We start from the raw sequence: 21,337 nt of genomic DNA on the forward strand, positions 1-21,337 counted from the left end.
AATGAGCACCTGAGTTTTTTTGTTTGATTTTTAAATGGGCACACACACACACACACACACACACACAGAGCGGTCAGATAGGAGTTACACAAAAATCTATTGAGCCCGAATTGTGAGCTGTAACTTTTAGTGAGAAGCCTGTTAATATTTGATTTGTTAGGAAAATAAGCCCTGTGAAACTACATTCAGTATGTGCACCCTCCTGTCTCCAACGAGATCAAGCAGAGAGAGAGAGAGAGAGAGAGGCCGATGGTTTAAGTTAAATTAACTTTAATCAGTAGAAATCTGTACATCACACGCTCATGTAAACAGATGCAGCAGTTTGCTTTTCATACCTGAATACGTACATAAGAATAGATGCTCTCTTCTGTTTTTTTTTGTGATTCGAGGATCCGTGTAAAAATAGAAAACTTTTTTATGACAAACACTGCAACAACAATATAATCTGGCAAACCGAAAAAGATTAAGAAAAAAAACAACAACAAAAAAAAAAGTGTTGCCATCACTAAGAAACAATCAATTACATCCCCTTCATACATATGGAAATATAGCCTCAATGTTTGAAGCTAAAAAATTATTTTGGATGAGTCCTAATTTTGTTATTGTTATCTATTGGGGGGTGGGTCGGAGGAACCGCATCGTGTCCATCTAGTTTTAGAACCCTCTCTCCTCAGAACCATGTACAGGTTCAGGTGATGATGCCTCAATGTCCTGGGACCGTAGGATCTGAGGGGCCCGTGTGTGTCCAGGTGATAACTGATTCCACAGACAGACAGACAGACAGACAGACAGACAGCCTGCTCCATCTACTCCTGAGTTTAAGGCCATGGAGCAGGAGCCCACCGATTACACAACAGCTACTTCAAAGCAAAAACATTTTTTTAAAGTGGTCTTTAAGGATGTGATCTGTTGCTGCCTCATACAGTCTCTGGGTTTGAGCCCAGACCCCTGGCAACTCAATCTGGGCCTCAATGGCTGAGCTGATGTAGTACCCTGGTCTTCCACAGGGTGGCAAAGTATCTCCTCTTTTCTTCACCTTCATTTGCTCTTCGTTGGCTCGTCTTTGCTTTTCGTCTAGACCAGTGGTTAGCGCCGACAGCTACAGCAGCGGCGGCCACAGCAGTGTTGACTCACTCCATCAGAGCCCATGCATCATCCTTCCTCTTCCTCTTCCCTCTCATCATAATCATCATCATCCTCTTCATCATGAGACCTCACGGTTGCCCGCCTCACCTCCTCTTCCTCCTTCCTGATCGGTCTCTCTCCGGTCGTCTCCTCCTCCTCCTCCTCCTCCTCCTTCCTCTCCTCCTCCTCCTCCTTCCTCTTCGTCTCCTCCCTCTCCTCCTCCTCCTCGCTCCCTCAGGGCAGCGAGGAGCACCTTGAGCACGGTGTTCTCGGCCAGCAGGCCTCGCGAGGCGTCGGCCAGCTCGCGCAGGCGCCCCACGGCCTCGGCCAGCTCGCGGCTCTTCTCGCGCCGGCGCTCCTCCAGCTCGTCGCCGCGCCGACGCAGCTCGCCGTTCTCGGCCGCCAGCGCCCGGGCCTGGAACGCCAGCGCGCGTCTCTCCCGCCACACGCCCGCCAGCTGCCGCGAGAGACGACCGTGCGCCCGGTGGAGAACCCGCACCTCGCCGCGGAGGGCCCGCACCTGCGCCTCCAGGAGGGAGCGGGCTGCCGAGGATGAAGAGGAGGAAGAAGAGGAAGAGGAGGAGGAGGAGGAGGAGGAGGAGGAGGAGGAGGGTTCCACAGGGTGGGGGTCATCGGTGGTGTGCGTCAGGACGAAGCGGAGCAGGTTGGGGAGCGTGAAGCGCACGTCGTCGGCGAACTTCACACTCAACTGCTTCCTGGTGGGAGAGAAAATGGAGATATGAGCAAGTAAGGAAGACACATAAGATGTCTATATAACTTCAGAACCCCTTCGAAGTAATACTGAGGAAAGAGAACATTCACGTGTGTGTGTGTGTGTGTGTGTGTGTGTGGGGAGAGAGAGGAAGGGAGAGTGAGAGAGAGAGGGAGAGGGAGAGAGAAAGAGAGAGAAATAATCATTTCTGAACATTGCCTCTCCATTAAATCTGTCATCACGATGGAGTTTTACTATGGTTTCATGTGAGCGGCTGCTTTCTGTTTTACCTTAGAACATACAGTACATCTGTTCATGCACACAAACATAAAGACCCCCCCCCCCCCACACACACACACACAAACACAAAAAGAGACAGACACACACACACACACACACACACACACACACACACACACACACACACACACACACACACACACACACACACACACCTGTACCTGTGTCTAGGGAAGAGCAGAATGGAAGGGAAGTGGTCCACCATGAATTCCCAGGGCAGATCATTACTGGCAACGTTCACCCTGGCAACCGCAAGCACATGAAACAAACAACGCTGACTCACTTGTCACAATGCATACAATTACAGAGTCGTACAATAGCAAAGTGGCCACTCTAGGTGGGCAGTGCAGAATCTGAAGCACTAGACTGTTCTCTGACTGCCACCCACACACTCATTCCACCGTCTGACCATATAGCTCTTCATCAGAGACATGTAATAAAAAGAAAATCCCAAAATGATTGCAGAAATCACTGCTACTGATTTGTCTCTCATAAATGAGCCCAGAGAAGAGGGCCTGCTAGGTGATGCGCACCTGATCTACTACACAAGCTTCACTACACATGCTCTTTCATTTTTTACAATTTTTGCGAGTGATTTTTATGTTTGTAAGATATATGCGTGTACTGTATGTGTGTTTTGTTTGTTGTGTTATGGTTGTATAAGCTACTGGATGCCTAAAATTTCCCTCGGGATGAATAAAGAATCTATCTATGTTTCTATCTATCTAATTATCTATCTATCTATCTATCTATCTATCTATCTATCTATCTATCTATCTATCTATCCATCCATCCATCCATCACAGCTTCTTCCTCACTAGACAGGAACAATTTACAAGCACCTCACTACCCTCTATCGTCTCTGTCCTTTTGAACCTCAACTGTGTTTCCCATGTTTCATGCTATGTTATGTTTGGCAGGCATTTATGTCCAAAGTGACATGCAATATATAAACACTACATTATTAGTTAAAAGAAAAATCCGGCGAGATTTCACTAGATCTAGATCTAGTATTGACAGTATGAAAAAAACAAAACAAAAAAAAATTGGTTTTACCTAGCTCAAGTTAAACGTCTGTGAGCTTCCATGTACATGCCCCCAGAGTGTAGTGCTGTAGCTGCCCCATGTACATGCCCCCAGAGTGTAGCACTGTAGCTGCCCCATGTACATGCCCCCAGAGTGTAGTGCTGTAGCTGCCTGGCTGCGTTAGCTGCTGGCTGTAGCAACTCAAGCTAGGTAAAACCGATTTTGTTTTTTTTCCTTCAGAGATCTATGTGAAAGCTCGCCGGATTTCTCCTTTCAATAAAAGTCGAAAAACAATAGTTGAAAAGCCTAAATTAATAAGCCTTATAATAATAGTAATAATAAACAACAACAATAATAGAGTCATTCTATAATTTAGGGCACATTTTGCGTAAAAAAAATAAATCTATATTGAGTCAGTTTTGAACAGTAATGCATATTATGGCAACCTTTCACCAATAACAGTGCTTGATATACATACTTTAGAGTCTAAGACCCAGTGTATCCATAACATATTGACTAAATGTCTCCCATCTCCCATGAGACTCACCTGGCCACGGTGAACCTGCGGTTGCTCTGGAGGAGGCGGGTCAGCTGGAGGAGGACATGGTTCAACACGGAGCAGAAGCCACACCAGTTAGTGTAGTACAGGAGCAGCACGTCCTGGAGGAGAGAGAGAGATGGAGAGAGGAGAGGAGAGAGAGGGATGGAGGGAGGAGAGGAGAGGGAAGGAGGGAGAGAGGAGAGGAGAGAAGGAGGGAGGGGAAGAGAGGGAAGGAGAGAGGGAGGGAGGAGAGAAGGAGGGAGGAGAGGAGAGGGAAGGAGGGAGAGAGGAGGAGGGACGGAGGGAGGGAGGGAGGAGAGAAGGAGGGAGGGGAAGAGAGGGAAGAGAAGAGAGATGGGGGAGGAGAAGAGAAAGATAGAGGGAAGGAAGGAAGGGATGAGAGAAATGCAGGGGGAGAGAGGGGGGGGTAGAGTAAGTTTACACTCTGGTGCGGTTTGTACATGACTTTGACAAAGACACTTATCTAAAATGTGTCTTCTAAAATAAAGCAGCATATTACAAGGAACTCCTTGGGTGTATTAGTTTTTATAGGGGGTTGTACGTCAACAACACATATATCCTCAGGCAGTGTTTGTTTGTACACTAAGCCAATATTTACATCTGAAATAACACTGATAAACTGTCATACAATAACACAAAATCATTCACCTAAATAATCAAAAATGGCTTTACATTACTGCATGTAATCCAGCTTTGACAACTAACTGAAATTAATTTAATCAATCCTTACCCTTTTGGGGTCCATAACAATGTCCAGGAAGGTGTCTGTTGTCACTTCCTGAATGAAGGATTGTGGGGGTTGAGGTCTTTTGTCGCCGACTAGATGCCTCTTTAAATGGCTATGAGGTGTGCTGAAGTTCTGGATGAAGGGTTCTAGAGTAGGAAGACAAGGTCATATGAGGTCATTCTCTCTCCCTTAAAGAACACTAGGAACTAGAACATGAAACCAACTAAAGCATCTGAATGATAAACCAACCAACTGAATGATGAAGCCTGCTATCTATGACTGTAATCGCCCTGGCCCATTACAAAAGGCTGTATAGATGGATGAATGGAATGGCATTGCATGATTTCAGTTTCGATTCCGTTGTGATTATACATGGAGCAAGTTTTTGAACAATGGGCGTTGTGATGACACATACCCGAAGTTTTTTTTGTAACAGACTAATCAGAAAATGCCGTACTCTTTTTCATGTGTTTTTTTTTTTACTTCTCTGCTCCCACACACTATTTTAAGACTAATGGCTCTTGTGTATGGAATCAATTTTGTGTCAAAAAAATTAAAGAATACTTATAAAATAGCAAGCAAAAAAAATCAAATCAAAATACCAAATAGAAAAAATCAAACAAAATTTTTTAACTCAATTAAAAAATACAAGATTGCCATGAAATCATTTGGGTAACCGTGTAACATATTTGTCTTTGCCTCTTTCTCAGTTTTGTTTGCTGCTGTTTTCTTTGATTACGATTCCAGCTTTCTTGTTTGCGCTCCCTGACTTTTTGATTGCGGTTTTGACACAAACGTGTCTGGGGGTTGGGATTTCCTTGGGTGCATTCCCATTGGCTTATTTATGTTTGACGGACAGCTAAGCAAGCGTATTGCGAATGCCGTACTCTGCTTCTGATTGGTTGTAACAACGTCATCCTAGGTAAGGCAGGACATAGGCAAGTTTACGATTCAGTTTATTATTAACAATTGTAACTATTACTGATTGTACATTGTTGTTTACAGGAGCAAGTACGAACTGAGTTCTTACAAAGAATACAACAAGCTCCAGGTTAAATAACACGTAGGTCGTCAGTACAATCCAACTTATCCGAGAGTGTAGTCTGAACAGCCCGTTAAGAGGAATCTTCATCTTGAGCCATGCTCGGTGACTGGCTAACGTTACTGTCCACAAGCACGGTAGCAGTGTTTCCTCTACGTTGATTTGGTAGTGGCGGCCCCCCACGGTTTAATTTTCTTCCCCCACGGTATCAGAAATGGGGCAGACGCACAATAGTCGCAGTTGCCTTTCAAAATTCATTGTGCAGACCTGTTGTAGATTCTCCAAATATACAGCTCAATCACAACTGAAAATAATGCCTCATTGTGTGTGAATAGAGGTGAATACATATAACTGTTTGTGTTGCAGCGAAGTGTCAGTTGTCAGTTCCGTGGGACGGGGGGGCGGTGGGGTTGTTCGGACAGGCCTGCCCCCACTGCTTAAAAAAATCCTAGAGGAAACACTGCGGTAGCCTCGCCTGGAGCCCAGCTCAGCCAAGTCAAGCCTCTGTCTAACACAAACACGGAGCGGTTTACCTTGAGCCCAGCTCGGTAACCTCTAGTCCCAGTCAAGCACAATCACAACAGCCTTGCCTTGAGCCCCGCTCGGTAACCGGCTAGCTCACGTCAAGACACACCGCCTCGCCTTGAGCCCCGCTCGGTAGGCTAGCTAGTAGCTAACATTCCATTCCTGCTGGGCAACATCTAATAGATAGCCGAGGTCTACTGCTTCATTTCTCAACATTAAGAGGAATCTTTGTTGTATTCTTTGTAAGAACTCAGTTCGTACTTGCTCCTGTAAACAACAATGTACAATCAGTAATAGTTACAATTGTTAATAATAAACTGAATCGTAAACTTGCTTAGCTGTCCGTCAAACATAAATAAGCCAATGGGAATGCACCCAAGGAAATCCCAACCCCCTGACCTATGCCCCCGACACGTTTGTGTCAAAACCGCAATCAAAAAGTCAGGGAGCGCAAACGAGAAAGCTGGAATCGTAATCAAAGAAAACAGCAGCAAACAAAACTGAGAAAGAGGCAAAGACAAATATGTTACACGGTTACCCAAATGATTTCATTGCAATCTTGTATTTTTTAATTGAGTTAAAACATTTTGTTTGATTTTTTCTATTTGGTATTTTGATTTGATTTTTTTTGCTTGCTATTTTATAAGTATTCTTTAATTTTTTTGACACAAAATTGATTCCATACTTGTGTACCATTGTCCCCTGACTAACTCTGGGTTAAGTGCCTTGCTCAAGGGCACAACGGTGGAAGCCGGGAATTGAACCCACAACTTCTCATCCTACTGTGTGCTGTTGTACCTAGTGTGTCCATTAGGCGTCCTCTGTGATCCAGAACATAGTGAGTCTCGTCTTGGAGGTCCACAATCGCAGCGAAAGTGCGATCGCTGTTGTTCCGGTTCCCTGGCGCTCCGAGCCGGGTGGCGAGCTCCCAGTGCAGGTGCGAGTCCAGCAGGTAGAACCGCAGCGTCTTGTTCGTCCGACAGCGGAGCCCCGCGATCCCGTCGCCCAACGGGCAGTCGTCCGCAGCCGCGGAGGCCGCTGTCGCGGAGGCGTTGGCGGGCTCGCTCGGGGAGACCCGCGACTCCTGCGACTCGTCTGAAGAGGCACGGGTGCGGTTTCCCATCTTGGCCAGCAGGGGGCCACAGCAGGCACTGTAGTGGCTGAAGGGGTTGTAGGTGTTGCGGACGTTGCTGCAGGTGGGGGCGAGCAGGGCGGGCGGCGTGTGGGTGTGGGCGTGGGGGGTGAGGCGCCCGCCCGAGATGGACAGGTGCCGCAGGTAGGACTCCAGCGCCGCCTCCAGCTCCAGCACAGAGCAGCGGTGGGAACCACGAGCGCCGCGGTCAACGATCCCGTTTCCGCCCCCGTCTGGGGACGCCGGGTTCGCCGAGGCCACCGCAGCAGGTCCGTCGGAGCGGTTCAGGCAGAGCTCGCAGACGTTCTGGGCAGAACCGGACACTGAGCTCCAGCCGGGCAGCACCAGGGTGTTGCAGCAGAGCGGACCCACCGGGACGCGGGAGACCCCGACGCCGCCCTTAGTGTACTGTGAGATCAGATCCTCTGGACACGAGTGATAGCGCACGGCAATCTCCGCAATCTGGGAGAAGAAAATAAAACACACACACAATCATCAGATTAATAATCGGCTATGAAAACAATCATTAGTGGCAGCCCTACCATAGTGAATAACTACTATATATAGTGGCTATTCTCTATTGTACACACACACACACACACACACACACACACACACACCAGATTAATTGACTATGAAAACAATCATTAGTGGCAGCCCTACCATAGTGAATAACTACTATATATAGTGGCTATTCTCTATTGTACACACACACACACACACACACACACACACACACCAGATTAATTGACTATGAAAACAATTATTAGTGGCAGCCCTATCATAGTGAATAACTACTATATATAGTGGCTATTCTCTATTGTACACTATGCAGGGAGTGGATGGACGTTTCCCACCCAGGGCATGTCTCCCTACAAGTATAACATTGTAAAACAACCACCGATCCCCAATCCAGGCGAGCTCCAATCAAAACCACCGTAGCCATAGGCAGGTGGGCGGGCTCCTCACCTGCTCCTGCAGCGGGTGATTGGCTGCCAGCGGGTCATGTGGCAGGAAGAGGAGGAGCGCGGGGCCCTTGCGGAGCTCCTGCTCCAGGCTGCGGCTCTTGGCGCCGGTCTGGGGCACCCAGGGCAGCAGGCTCTCCCGGTGCTGGAACACCCAGCTGCAGATGTTCTCCGCTGTGAAGTTACGCTCCCAACGCGGGAAGATCTGCACACAGGAGGAGGAGGAGGAGGAGGAGGAGGAGGGAGAGGATGAAAACAGGGAAATGTGGGGAGGAAGAGATGGAGAAGGGAGGTGGGGGGAGAGGAGGAGGAGAGAAGGAAATGGAGGGAGGAAGAGAAAGATGAAAGAGGAGAAGGAGGCAGAAGAGATCATCCAAGCTATTGTGTTTCTATTGGTTATTGGTATTCTATGTTGTTAAGTTGCTTTGGGTGAAGGTGTTTACTACGCAAACATAAATATAAACACAATAGGTATTGTAGTAACGGTGGTTTAACAAGTCTATTGATGACAATCATAAAAATAACAGTGGTATTCATTGTAACCATAGAAACAGAGGAGTAATGGTAACTGCAGTTACCATAGTGACAGCAGTAATACTATCAGCTTTTGCTTGTGCGGTCATCCTCTCTGTAACCTCGTGAACTACTTGACTGGTGTTTGCACATTAGTACTGAGTGTGGCATTGAGAAACTCACCAGGGAGGAGTTGAAGTGTCTGTGGAGGTAGACCGTCTCATCCTCCTGGACTGAGATGGCCTCCGCTACCCTGCGATTGGTCACCACGCCAAAACGCACCACCCCCTGAAAATCTGGACCAGTGAGAGAACAGCGTGATGAGACCCGAGATCGAATTTGCCAGAATTGCAAGAACATGGCACGTCCTTCAATCAAGACCGCACCAGGTGGTATGGCATCGGTCTGCCAGAACATGAGGTAATGTGTAGAGTTTTTATGCTCACTTCTTTACACAGCATCATGCTGCGGTTGATGTATGGTTATAGTTTGGTTGTTGTATCATAATAGTATAGTATATTTATTTTATAGTTAATGTATGCTTAGGTTATGGTTAATTTATGGTTATGGTATAACTAATGTATGGTTACAATATGGGTAATCAATAGTTGATATATGGCTTATGTATAGTTATGGTTTGGTTATTCTGCAGTTAATGCATGGTTATGATATAGTTGTACGGTTGATGAGTGGGTTGTTAATGCATGGTTATGATATAGTTTTACGGTTGATGAGTGGGTTGTTAATGCATGGTTATGATATAGTTTTACGGTTGATGAGTGGCTTGTTAATGCATGGTTATGGTTATGATATAGTTGTACGGTTGATGAGTGGCTTGTTAATGCATGGTTATGATATAGTTGTACGGTTGATGAGTGGCTTGTTAATGCATGGTTATGGTATAGTTGTACGGTTGAGGAGTGGCTTGTTAATGCATGGTTATGGTTATGATATAGTTGTACGGTTGATGAGTGGCTTGTTAATGCATGGTTATGACATAGTTATACGGTTGATGAGTGGGTTGTTAATGCATGGTTATGATATAGTTGTACGGTTGAGAAATGGCTTGTTAATGCATGGTTATGGTTATGATATAGTTGTACGGTTGATGAGTGGCTTGTTAATGCAAGGTTATGATATAGTTGTACGGTTGATGAGTGGTTTGTTAATGCATGGTTATGGTTATGATATAGTTGTACGGTTGAGGAATGGCTTGTTAATGCATGGTTATGATATAGTTGTACGGTTGATGAGTGGCTTGTTAATGCATGGTTATGATATAGTTGTACGGTTGATGAGTGGCTTGTTAATGCATGGTTATGATATAGTTGTACGGTTGATGAGTGGCTTGTTAATGCATGGTTATGATATAGTTGTACGGTTGATGAGTGGCTTGTTAATGCATGGTTATGATATAGTTGTACGGTTGATGAGTGGCTTGTTAATGCATGGTTATGTTATAGTTGTACGGTTGAGGAGTGGCTTGTTAATGCATGGTTATGTTATAGTTGTACGGTTGATGAGTGGCTTGTTAATGCATGGTTATGGTTATGATATAGTTGTACGGTTGATGAGTGGGGTCTCACCTCTCTTGAGGGCTTGCAGGGCTGATGAGAGGAAGGTGATGTAGCCTGGAGGCTGAGGGGAGGAGTTGAACTCGAAGAACCCCACCACCCCTGTCTGGACACACACACACACACACACACACACACACACACACACACACACACACACACACACATATTTTAGAGAACAAAGTAATAAAACAGTGACATAACTCCTGCTTGAGTACATTACATAACAAGGTGCAAGCATATAAAAGAGGATCATATGAAGAGTTTGTATAATCACCATTATAATGAATTTTCATTAATAATTAATAATACATTTTGTTTTCCAAGTAATTTCAGTAGAACTGTATAATGGTATTGTTATTTGATTTATCTTTACTCAATCAAAACAACACAATTGAAATTTGACTTCAATGTTTTTGAAAATGGAGATAAAGCATTTTGGAACCAAACTCTTCAAATGATTCTGCAGAGTTTGCAACAATACGCCAACACAGGTATGCAGTGACAGTTCAAAATTAGGTAAACATTTTTACAAAACAGATGTGCTACATGTGTTCAGGCGTTGCTTAGGGGTGTTATTTGATTGGTTGCTTCAACACCCCAGATGAGAGTCGTGTAATTTGATTGGCTGTTGAACTCAAATATCAACAACCTTTCACTAGGTTCAACAACTGTATACCTTTAAGCTCACACAAACAACAGTTTTTTTAAAACGGATATATAGCATTTTGGAACCATATCATATGTAGTAAACAGGTCACAACAATCACAGATATCACTGAATTCATTGCTCAGATGCAAGCTAGAGAGTTCAAGTGCACATGTTGAGCAATAACTTATTTTCATTAGAAATTCTCATTTGATCAATTTGTGATGAGACTTGTAATAACACTTCTTTCTTTCTCTTTTTCTCTTTCTTTCTTTCTTTCTACACAACCAACCTTAAACACCCACTTTAATAAATCCTACTAAAAATTGTCTATGCCTCAAAGTAGGTCATTTCATTTTAATTTCCTGTAAAGCTATGCCCCAGGCTGTTATAAGCCAGGTGTCATGAGAGACTTAACTAACGCCCTTGGGCATTTTAAAAGGCCCCATTGTTGCTACTGTCAAAACGGGCCTATTTTGCCCTCTAAAGATAGAAGAATGATTATGGAAACAGCTTTTTGTTCCCACACTGTGTCTGCCACACAAATGACTCTTATGTTTCGCCAGCATGGGGCAGTATGCAAAGGTTTGAACAGCAGGGATTGCACTGCTGTGTTACGCTGAGGCAGACAGCGAAGAGGAAAGCAAGAGGATTTAGGCAAATAACTGAGACAGTTTGGCTACATGTAGAAGCAACGCCACAACGGACTTGGGTAGTGGTTATCCACAAATTAAAATTCTTAATGAAATAGTCCACAAATTAGAAAAGTAGCAACTGGAAAAACATAATAATACAATTTTCACATTGTATTACAGATATGTATATTATATTGTTAGTATTTTGCTATTGTTAGTGTTCTTATTTAAAAAAGAAGAAGAAATGGGCATAGTACACAACTAGACCTAAATTATATTACAGTGCAAAGACATGCCTAAAAATATCCTGTGCAGGGCTGAATCAGAGCCGCCAAAAGTGTTTTTTTAGACATCAACCCAGGAATTCACCAGGGGCCTGTACTACGAAGCGGGGTTTCTGGCTTATCTGGGTAACTTCGAGAGTAACTTGATCACGTGTGGCGTAACTTCCCGATTAACCCGTACTACGAAAGGTGGATAGGTTTTAACCGAGGTATGCTGCCATGGCAATTTACGCTGCATCTCAAACCTGCTCCGACCAGGTTATGTTCTTGGTTAACCCGAGGTTTCCGTTAACCACACCCTTTATAAGTACCACCCCTCCACTAACAATTTCTCCCGAGACATGTCGGCGTACCTGGATGATCCATACGACATTGGAGCGCAAATCGTGAGGGACTCTCTTCGCAGGGCGAGGGGTTTTAGAGACCGCCAGAAAATATATATAGCCTACCCGGACGATATTCTCTATGAAGATATAGATTGTCAGCCGAGGGAATTCGTTATCTTTGTCAGATGATCTAGGAAGACGTCTCATAGCAATGCCCATACGTGGACATTCATGTATTCAATCAGTGATGCAAGAATACTGTATGTCCTAAAATAAATCGGACATAGGCCTACAGTATGCTGAACATCTGAGCAAGAATAGCCTAAAATAAATCGCACATAGCCTACAGTAGGCCTAATAAATAAAAATCACCATTTTAACAAACTTGTTGAATTGAATGTCATATTACTGTAGGCTACCCTGCACATAAAGGCTACACATTTCCACAGCACCAGAATCCGACCGAATGCCTCCCTCAACCCCCTCCATAATCGGCCTTCCACTATTATTTGCGATGGCCAACTCCTCTGCTACTGTAAAACACTCTGGTGCCTTACAGTAGTGTTCAAAGACACCTTTTTCTTGTTAGCTGTAAAACAGAGGTCAAGTGAAGGCTATAATCATAGGCCTACATATTTTCATAATTAAGAAATATTAATGCAAGCTATGACTATATAAACCACTATTCTGAATAATGTGTTTGTGTTTCATTTTCACCTGCTGCCATGTGCGTTTGGCAATGGTGTTGCATCTGAAATGTTCACAGGATTAGGCATACACTAAATCAGTCAATGGGGCTACTTAAACATTCAATTATCCTTATTACTGTAATCTATATGCCCACTTCTAAATTGTGTTGCATCTGTAGGCATTTCTATGAACTCAAAATAAGCAATTTAATTATTTCAACTCATTAAATACATTCCGCAAGCTATTAATCCTCCGTATGTGAAGATCATGTGGAAATAAAACTTTACTTTTAGGATCTGCAATACGTTGCCAACAGCCTTGCCAGCTTGCTTTGTTCACTGCCGACGTATTTGATTTTTGTCGTAGAGTGGGTTTTAATTCCTCATAACTTGTCATAATAATTGTGCATTCCCCATCCGTAAAATAAGATGAATGCGTCATCACTGAAAGTGGTGATTTGCGCTGCAACCCGCCCCTTTTATGTGAACGCGCACAAACTCCAATGAGGTTAACCCCGGCTCAACAAATCAACTTCATAATCAGCGTCGTAGTACCGATTAACACCACTAAAGATAACCAGGTTTTGTCAACCCCGGTTTAACAAAGTAACCCTGGGTTACATCTGGGTAGGTTAAGCTCCCTTCGTAGTACAGGCCCCAGGAGCGCCCCTGTAAGCCACAACAGTACTGATCTAGAGAGATAAGGCAACGGTGTAGTCACCCCCCCGACAGGTCAAACCAAGGGGCAGGACACCTGCCAAACTAGTTTGGTGACATGTCATGCCATTGTTTTCAGTACACCCACCCACTTCACCCAGCTCAAGCATCCAAGCACACCCACACAAACATTCAAGGTTAGCACAGTTGAGCAATTCCACGTCAAACCAGATAAGGCTGCTGATGAACCGTCTCAGACTTCTTGTCTGTAGCATTAATTGGGTCCCAAAATCGAGGCCTGCTAAATATTTCTTTTCAAATCCTATGTATATCATATCATCTCAGTTTTAGCCTGAAAAACATGTGTGGAAAGACATGTTTGGGCATTAATATTTAGAAAAATATTATTCATAGCCAGCAAAAACTTTGTAGGTTGGAAGATAACCATGTTCTCAGTATGACCGAATCACTACCAGTTTGTAAAGTGTGCTCACTGATTTTCTATACGGTCTGAGATTTTAGAAAAAAAAGTGTAAAAAGAGAGACTGGGCTTGTAGAATAGCACCTGAGCATGTTTCTGACAGACCAACATTGCAAACCCTTCCTATGTAAACTAGAGCTGCAATGATTAATCGATTAGTTTTTGACTATTAAATTAATCATCAACTATTTTGATAAGATTAATCGATTAAGATTAATAGATTATGAAAATAATTAGTTAGTTGCAGCTCTAATCTGTCATCTTTCAGAGGTTTCCAGGTTAAGGCATTTTTGAGAGTATATATCTACAAAACATCAAGGATAAAAACTATGAAAACAAATGTAATTGAAAAAAATATATATTTTTAAGGTGTTAGTTTTAGGAACTGAACATGATGTAGACAAACTGAGCAAAATGGACCAGGCAAATGTAGTGTTTGAAAACCAAAGCAAAACAAAGCAAAACATTGGTACTTTGTTAAACTCTATTAAAGAAGCACTCCGTTTCATGGTGTTTCTAGCCATCTACATCACAGTACGTAATTTCACGGTTCCATGCATGAAGTGATGAAGCTAAGTGGAGCTGGGGATTCTATTTTCACTGCGTCCCTAAAAGCGCCCTGATATAGGGCAGCCTCATGTGTCGTGACACTTTTCACAGCATCTCAACACGAAACATGAGGGGGTGTCATTTCTCAGTGCCGACGCTTGTTTTGAAATCAGAAAAATTCTAATGAAAAGGTCACCTGTCCAAACGTGTACGAGCCACAGTGTCAGCTCAGGAAAGACTACGGAACGTCACAAAATGCCTTATTTTACACACAAGCGTGCAAGCATGCACACACACACACACAGAGAAAGAGAAAGAGAGAGAGAGAGAGAGAGAGAGAGAGAGAGAGAGAGAGAGAGAGAGAGAGAGAGAGAGAAAGAGAGAGAGAGAGAGAAAGCAAGAGACAGACACATGCAAAAAGCTATGATTGGTCCTGAGCCTGGAACATCAAACTGTATGATGCACATCACTACGTATGATGCTCATTGACCTAAAAAAAGTATGTCTCTGCAGACTGACCTAAAGAAAAAACCTCTTTCAACAGCACCACGCATACAAACTGCCATTCTTTCACAGACTATATCAATAAATTAGGATTGAATTGAGACCAAACCAGGCGATAAAGAGGCCAGTTAACCCAGAGGAAAGCCCTAATCAATCAAACTATGGTTATGTTCAAGACCAACTTTACCAACAGGATGTCAAACTAATAATGTAAAACAAAAAAAGAAACTGCATCTGAATCGCCTGCTTACATTTATTTCACCAATAACAGTATGCCATCCACAGAAGCTGCCACCACCACCGCTGGTGATGGTGATGAATGAGTAGTGAGGTGATGGTGATGCAGTAGCGTTACCTCATGGTAGGGGGGCAGTAGCGTTACCTCATGGTAGGGGGCAGTAGCGTTACCTCATGGTAGGGGGGCAGTAGCGTTACCTCATGGTAGGGGGGCGGTAGGGGGGCAGTAGCGTTACCTCATGGTAGGGGGGCGGTAGGGGGGCAGTAGCGTTACCTCATGGTAGGGAGGCAGTAGCGTTACCTCATGGTAGGGGGGCAATAGCGTTACCTCATGGTAGGGGGGCAATAGCAGTAGCGTTACCTCATGGTAGGGGGGCAGTAGCGTTACCTCATGGTAGGGGGGCAATAGCGTTACCTCATGGTAGGGGAACAGTAGCGTTACCTCATGGTAGGGGGGCAATACTCATGGTAGGGGGACAGTAGCGTTACCTCATGGTAGGGGGGCAATAGCAGTAGCGTTACCTCATGGTAGGGGGGCAGTAGCGTTACCTCATGGTAGGGGGGCAGTAACGTTACCTCATGGTAGGAGAGGAAGTCCTCGAGGATGTCCCTGGACGGGAGATACGTGAGAGGGGTGACGACCTTCTGGATAAAGCGCTCCACATAGAGTGCAGTGAAGGGACCCTTATACTCAATGGGCCCAAACCTGAGAGAGAGAGGGGGGGGGGGGGGGGACGTTATTTGACATGTTTTGATGTTTGCAAAACTGTTTCTATTTTAATGGCCCTGCCAATAAAGCTTTGAGTTGTTTCAAATCAACATTAATTCTATACTTCGACCTATACTTTAACCAGAACAGACAATGCTCAGTCTCCAGGGTGCTGTTAACCTCACCATACCAAACACAAACTCAGAATCGTTCATATATTCATATCTACATCAGGAGTCATCTACAAACAGTGAGGAGTCAGTCAGTCAGTCAGTCATACAGTCAGTCCATTGGCGGCAACATTGTTTCCGGTACCTTCTGTAGTAGATGTGGATGACGGGGTACTGGTAGAAGTTCTTCTGTCGCCGGCACTTCCCCTGGTTCCACCAGCAGTTCACTGCCACAAACAGCACCTGCACAGCCAAGAGGCCCCGTTGCCGTCAACAACAACACAAACAACAAACAACAACAACCACTCAAACAACAACACAAACTGTCACAATGACGAGTGGTGACCAGTGCACCTGGTTTACTCATCAATCTCACAGCGCTGGGGAGTCTAGTGGGAAAATTAAAGGTTTCACTTGACCATAATGGAGAGTTTATGCACTCACTCAACAATGGAGGAGCAGGTGCAAAACCACATACAAGCACCTACCACACACACACACAGAGATGTGCTAAATCCAATAAATATTTGAGTGCAAAGACTGCACACTCAAACACAGACACAGAGACACACACACACACACAGACACACACACAGACACAGACAAACACACACCTTGTATAGGCTGTTCTTCTAACCCTCCAGCTGAACGAATACAACTTATCCATCGCTGACATCCCTTTGCGTCAAGCTAATGTACGAAGAGACTGTACTCAAAGGCGTAAGCAAATACTCCACTACATTCAACACCTTCACACACAAACAGCACACAGAGACATATGGGCATATACAAATGTAGAGCTGTCTAATGTTTCACTAGACAAACAGACCTCAAAAGAGGCAGGCAACAAAGGATAACCACCCAGACAGCCATTAAAGGGCACAGAGAAGGAACAGCCTGCAAGTACCAATAAGCACAACAAACACACATCGCACCATCAATCATTTACACACACACACAGAGAGAGAGAGAGAGAGAGAGAGAGAGAGAGAGAGACAGAGACACACACACCCACACACAACCTACTCTTACTTATCTTAGCAATCACCATGCACATTAGCACACATATTGCATCACCCCGCTACACACAACATACTCATGCACACCACTGCACAAACATACACACCACTGCACAAACACACACAGCACAACTGCACACACACACCACTGCACACACACACACACAGCACTGCACAAACACACACAGCACAACTGCACACACACACACACCACTGCACACACACACACACAGCACTGCACACAGATGCAGACGCTGAGACAGAGACAGGCACAGGCACGTGCACACGCACACACACACACACGAACACACACACACACACACACGCACGCGCTCTGTCGGCTCACCTCGTGGCCGAGGCGCTGGGCCACGTGCTGCAGCTGGTCGCGGGCGGCCACAGAGTGCGCGCACCAGGGCGCGTAGAAGAAGACCAGCGAGACCTCGGCCAGCGCCCTCAGTCGCTCCACCTGCTCCAGCTGGCCCAGGTACAGGTCCACCACCGGGGCGTCCGCCGCGAAGAACCGCACCGGCGCCGGAGCCTGGGCCACCACATTCTTCGCCCGGCTGGAAGGGGATAAGAGGAACATTATTGTTTCGTATTTTTTTTCTTTCTTAAAGTGTATTATCTTTTGAGCTTTTGGCCGGTGAGGAGGTAGCCTGGGAATACCCATACGAACCTTTGGCAAATTTGGGATTTGTTCTGCAGGTCCGTCTGGCCCAGAGGCCATTGAAGCCCATTTCCAATGTCCCTAAAACACGGGCATGCAAATACAATCGCTAATCCGGCATGGGCGTATATCTCTTTGGAATTGAGTAAACATCTGCATTTAAATCCTTCGTTTAAGAGACGATTTATGAAACGATTTGGTAAGAGTTTATTGCACCAATTTAGGTTTAATTTCACTTACGCTATTTACGCCCCTGCTCCTGCTCGAAGTTGCAAGTCAATTAGCCTTTTCCAGGCCCACTCGCAATTACAATTGAGACTTTACATTTGACGACCTGTTTAGGTTTTTGACAGTGAGGAGTGACAGGAAGTGAGTAGGAGAGAGAAGGAAATGGAGCGGGATCATGAAATGACCGTGGGTCGGATTCAAAGTGCCCACGTGGTGGCCAGTGGCTTGTGGCACAGTGTCCCCCCAAGATCCATTTACTGTCAGTGGAAATTGTTAAAGGATGTATTGTTACATCATGGGTTTCGGCTTCTCTTCTCTTGCAGCAATAAATAATGCAAGTGTTAAGTAATAATGTTGTGGAGGGAGGAACAAACCTAGATAGATAGATAGATAGATACTTTATTGATCCCCAAGGGGAAATTCAAGGTCTGAGGTACCTGAAGTTTGTTTTAAAAAAAAAAAAACTGAATCAATAGCATAATGTTAATGTTAGGTAGGGTATGACTGAGGGCAAAGACTTCTTCACAGGCTACATTTCATATTTATTCATTAAATTCACTCATGTAGCTGATGCCTTTATCCAAAGTGACTTACAGTGAATTTTATTACAAATCCAAAGTGACCAAATAGAAAGAGAGAGTACACTGAGGGGGTGGGGGGGGTGGAGAGATAGAAAGAGAGGGACAGAGAAAGAGAGGGTGGGAAGAAGAAAGAGAGGGGTGAAGAGAAAGGAAGAGACAGTGTGTAGAAAGAAGGGATGGGGTGGTGAGGGAGAAAGAGAGAGAGAGGGAGGGAAAATAACACAGAATGAAAAGGCCCAGAGAGGCATGGAGTACCACTGTCAAAGAGGGATACAGAAGGCAGTGGGGATGTGGGAGACAGAGGATAGAGAGACAGGGGTGGATGAGGGAGGTGTATAGCGATGGACAGACAAAGAGAAAAGAAAGGAGGGTATGGAGGGGGGGTATGAAGGAAAGAGAGAGCAACACAAAGAGATGAAGGGGGAGATGAGGAGGGAAGGGAAGGAAGAGCAGTACAGAGTACAGAAAAAAGACTCAGGGAGGTATATGCTGCTGACTGCAAACTGAAATTTGCAGAAAAGGGGGGCATGCCCTAAATACAGTAGAAGTCCAGCTCCTTCGACTGCGTGTTTGCCAGTGTTTCAGCGTGTCTCGCATTGTGTGCACCAATAAATAAATCCTAAATGTGCATATCTGCATTTCTTGCTGCAGCGAGTTCAACCAGACTTTGGTTCAACTCAGAATCTCCGGGGGAAACTTCCTCACGGTTGAACTTGACGATTCATCTGTCAGAATGCAGAGATGCATCCCCATTGTTGGTTTATGCATTGGTCTGCAGAAGCCTAAAGTCCCTTACAAATGTACCGTGAAGAACCGCAAATCCTTCTTCAGGGTCGAAATCATGAGGTTATGGAGACGAGATTGGATAGAAATGTCTAAGAAGCTGAAAATAACTCGTCCTCCTCCCTAGCCTTCAGGGCCGATTCTCTATCAGGGCAGAGTGTAGTCAACTTTTAATGACTTTTTAACTTGCTGTGAACAGCTTTTGGAACAACTAGCCTAGATTCAAATATCCGGTAAACTTAAATCAATAAACCGTATGGTTGACCAATGTCCGTAGCCTAACTTTGCAGCACAACATTCCATGGCTGGTCTTCGACTAATATGTGCGCCTGTTCAGCATTGTTTACCAATATGACACGTCAGTTATCACGGATATGTCGACTGACAACAGGCAAACATCAGCTAGCAAAGATAGCTAGTTAGATGTCGTAAAGGGGGAGGCATGGACAAATTCCTATCAAACGAACACTCTCAACGACTTGGGAGCGAACTGCTAATAACCCACTCATAAACAATGTCTTGATTGCAAGCTGCTCCGCTGCACAGAGATTAGCCTGATACGTGACGTTGGGTCTGGAGAGAGAGAGGGGCTAAAGGACCGTGTCACGTCACTCTAAAGCCAGTTTTATGACAAATAATAGTGGACATAGCGAATAGTGGACATAGCGAAAGCGCATCAACTCACCTGCAGGTAAATTTGACCGCTAGTATGAGGAGGACGCTTAGCAGGATGGCTCCACACAACAGATCGGGTCTCCGGGCCATCAGATTCACCACCTGCCGGAGATACACCCGCGACCGGCGCAGCATTACAGATCTCGCGCCGTCCCTCCCATTTATTCTCCCCGGTGCGCACGGTGTGCCGACATTTGCCTAAAGGGGTGGGGAACGGATCCGAGCACTCATGAATGGTCGGTTTCTAAAACATTGACCCACCGGCAATAATACGATTTCTCAAACACATATCGGACCAACCTTTCTTCCCCACGTAGTCTTAACACTTCCGCTTAGGCAGGGAGCGTAACCCCGTGTAGCCTAAGGAACCGGACAAATGTCTCAAAAAATGTCAAAACGTAGATAGTGGCACATGGTTATCGTCACATCATCGTATATATTTTTCTGCTCTCAGAGTAGCACAGTAACACTGTCATTAAATGGCTACAACCCATCTTATGCACAGCTGACGAAAAAAAACCCCATAGTTTCATAGGAGGCTCGATACACTCACGAGTAAGTTCTTACTTTGGTGATCAACCCTGAGAGAGAATGCGCCTCACAGCATTCATTGAACTAGTCGCTAGGAGGCGCGCTTTCCCTGATTGAAATGATGGACTATTTGTAGAGAATGTCTTCTCCTTTACAGCTCCCTATCAAAAGGCTAAGTGTATGCACTAATATGAGAATGGCCTATGAAGGGTATGAGAATGGCCTAAGATATGTGTTTGTTATCTTTAGCCTGTTACTGTTGCTCAGGAATCAACGCTAAGCTAAACAAACGTCTTACACTTTTCAATGGGCTATCCTAATAGACCTTTTTACAGAAAAAAAAACCTTGAACAGCAGTATTGTGGTCTAGTGCAATGACTATATGTCTGTTCCACATACTTGCTACGTGGACATTTTCAACCAGTGTCATAGGCTTATGTTTTATATGTCACCTCATTGAGAACTTGTAAAAGTTTTAATCATGACATTCAACGTCCTCAACTTGAATCCACTCATTCATGCTGAGTTATAGGCAAGGTGTTGGAGTTTGTTCTGTGCATGAGTGCAGATGTTAAATGTAAACATGCAGTTTTCGAAACACCAACTCACTGTTTTTACATACATTTGTCTGAGTGCTTCTTTGTTAGGAGTGTGCGTTGCTCTATGGCTGTAGGCTAGTCTCTAACTTGTGAATGCAGTTTCAGCTGTGTCTTTCCGAGAATTTGAGAGGCTGTCCATGTCGCTGACGGAGAAAAAGAGA

At 44.8% G+C, this 21,337-nt stretch overlaps 1 protein-coding gene across 2 annotated transcripts; it reads right to left on the minus strand.

Annotated features, from left to right (window-relative positions):
* Nucleotides 1-253: 253 nt before the first annotated feature.
* LOC143126946 (thioredoxin domain-containing protein 11-like) lies at nt 254-20,381 on the minus strand. 2 transcript variants are annotated; one of them, XM_076288298.1, is made up of 13 exons: nt 20,057-20,381; nt 17,789-17,860; nt 17,459-17,675; nt 16,239-16,336; nt 15,791-15,920; nt 10,216-10,309; nt 8,813-8,925; nt 8,121-8,321; nt 6,818-7,613; nt 4,456-4,598; nt 3,711-3,823; nt 2,299-2,379; nt 254-1,841 (listed from the first exon to the last, which is right to left on the minus strand). In XM_076288298.1, the coding sequence occupies exons 1-13, from the start codon at nt 20,179-20,181 to the stop codon at nt 1,205-1,207; spliced, it is 2,820 nt and encodes a 939-aa protein (XP_076144413.1). In that variant the 5' UTR covers nt 20,182-20,381; the 3' UTR covers nt 254-1,204. The 2 variants fall into 2 exon arrangements, with proteins under 2 accessions (XP_076144413.1, XP_076144414.1); XM_076288299.1 differs by lacking the exon at nt 17,789-17,860.
* Between the last annotated feature and the right edge of the window lie 956 nt (nt 20,382-21,337).

The sequence above is a fragment of the Alosa pseudoharengus genome, unplaced genomic scaffold (assembly GCF_046254945.1).
Source record: "Alosa pseudoharengus isolate Yale_2024_CS ecotype anadromous, Long Island Sound unplaced genomic scaffold, YU_APseudo_1.1 YU_APseudo_1.1_scf_1, whole genome shotgun sequence".
Taxonomy (NCBI): Eukaryota; Metazoa; Chordata; class Actinopteri; order Clupeiformes; family Clupeidae; genus Alosa; species Alosa pseudoharengus.

Excerpts from the sequence above, each read along its gene's own strand:
- LOC143126946 (XM_076288298.1), bottom strand. The coding sequence starts at position 20,181 with ATGCTGCGCCGGTCGCGGGTGTATCTCCGGCAGGTGGTGAATCTGATG. Across the intron at positions 8,926-10,215 it reads CCTGCAAGCCCTCAAGAGAG|ATTTTCAGGGGGTGGTGCGT; the intron begins GTGAGACCCCAC and ends TCACTGGTCCAG. Across the intron at positions 1,842-2,298 it reads CTGCTCTTCCCTAGACACAG|GAAGCAGTTGAGTGTGAAGT; the intron begins GTACAGGTGTGT and ends CTCTCCCACCAG.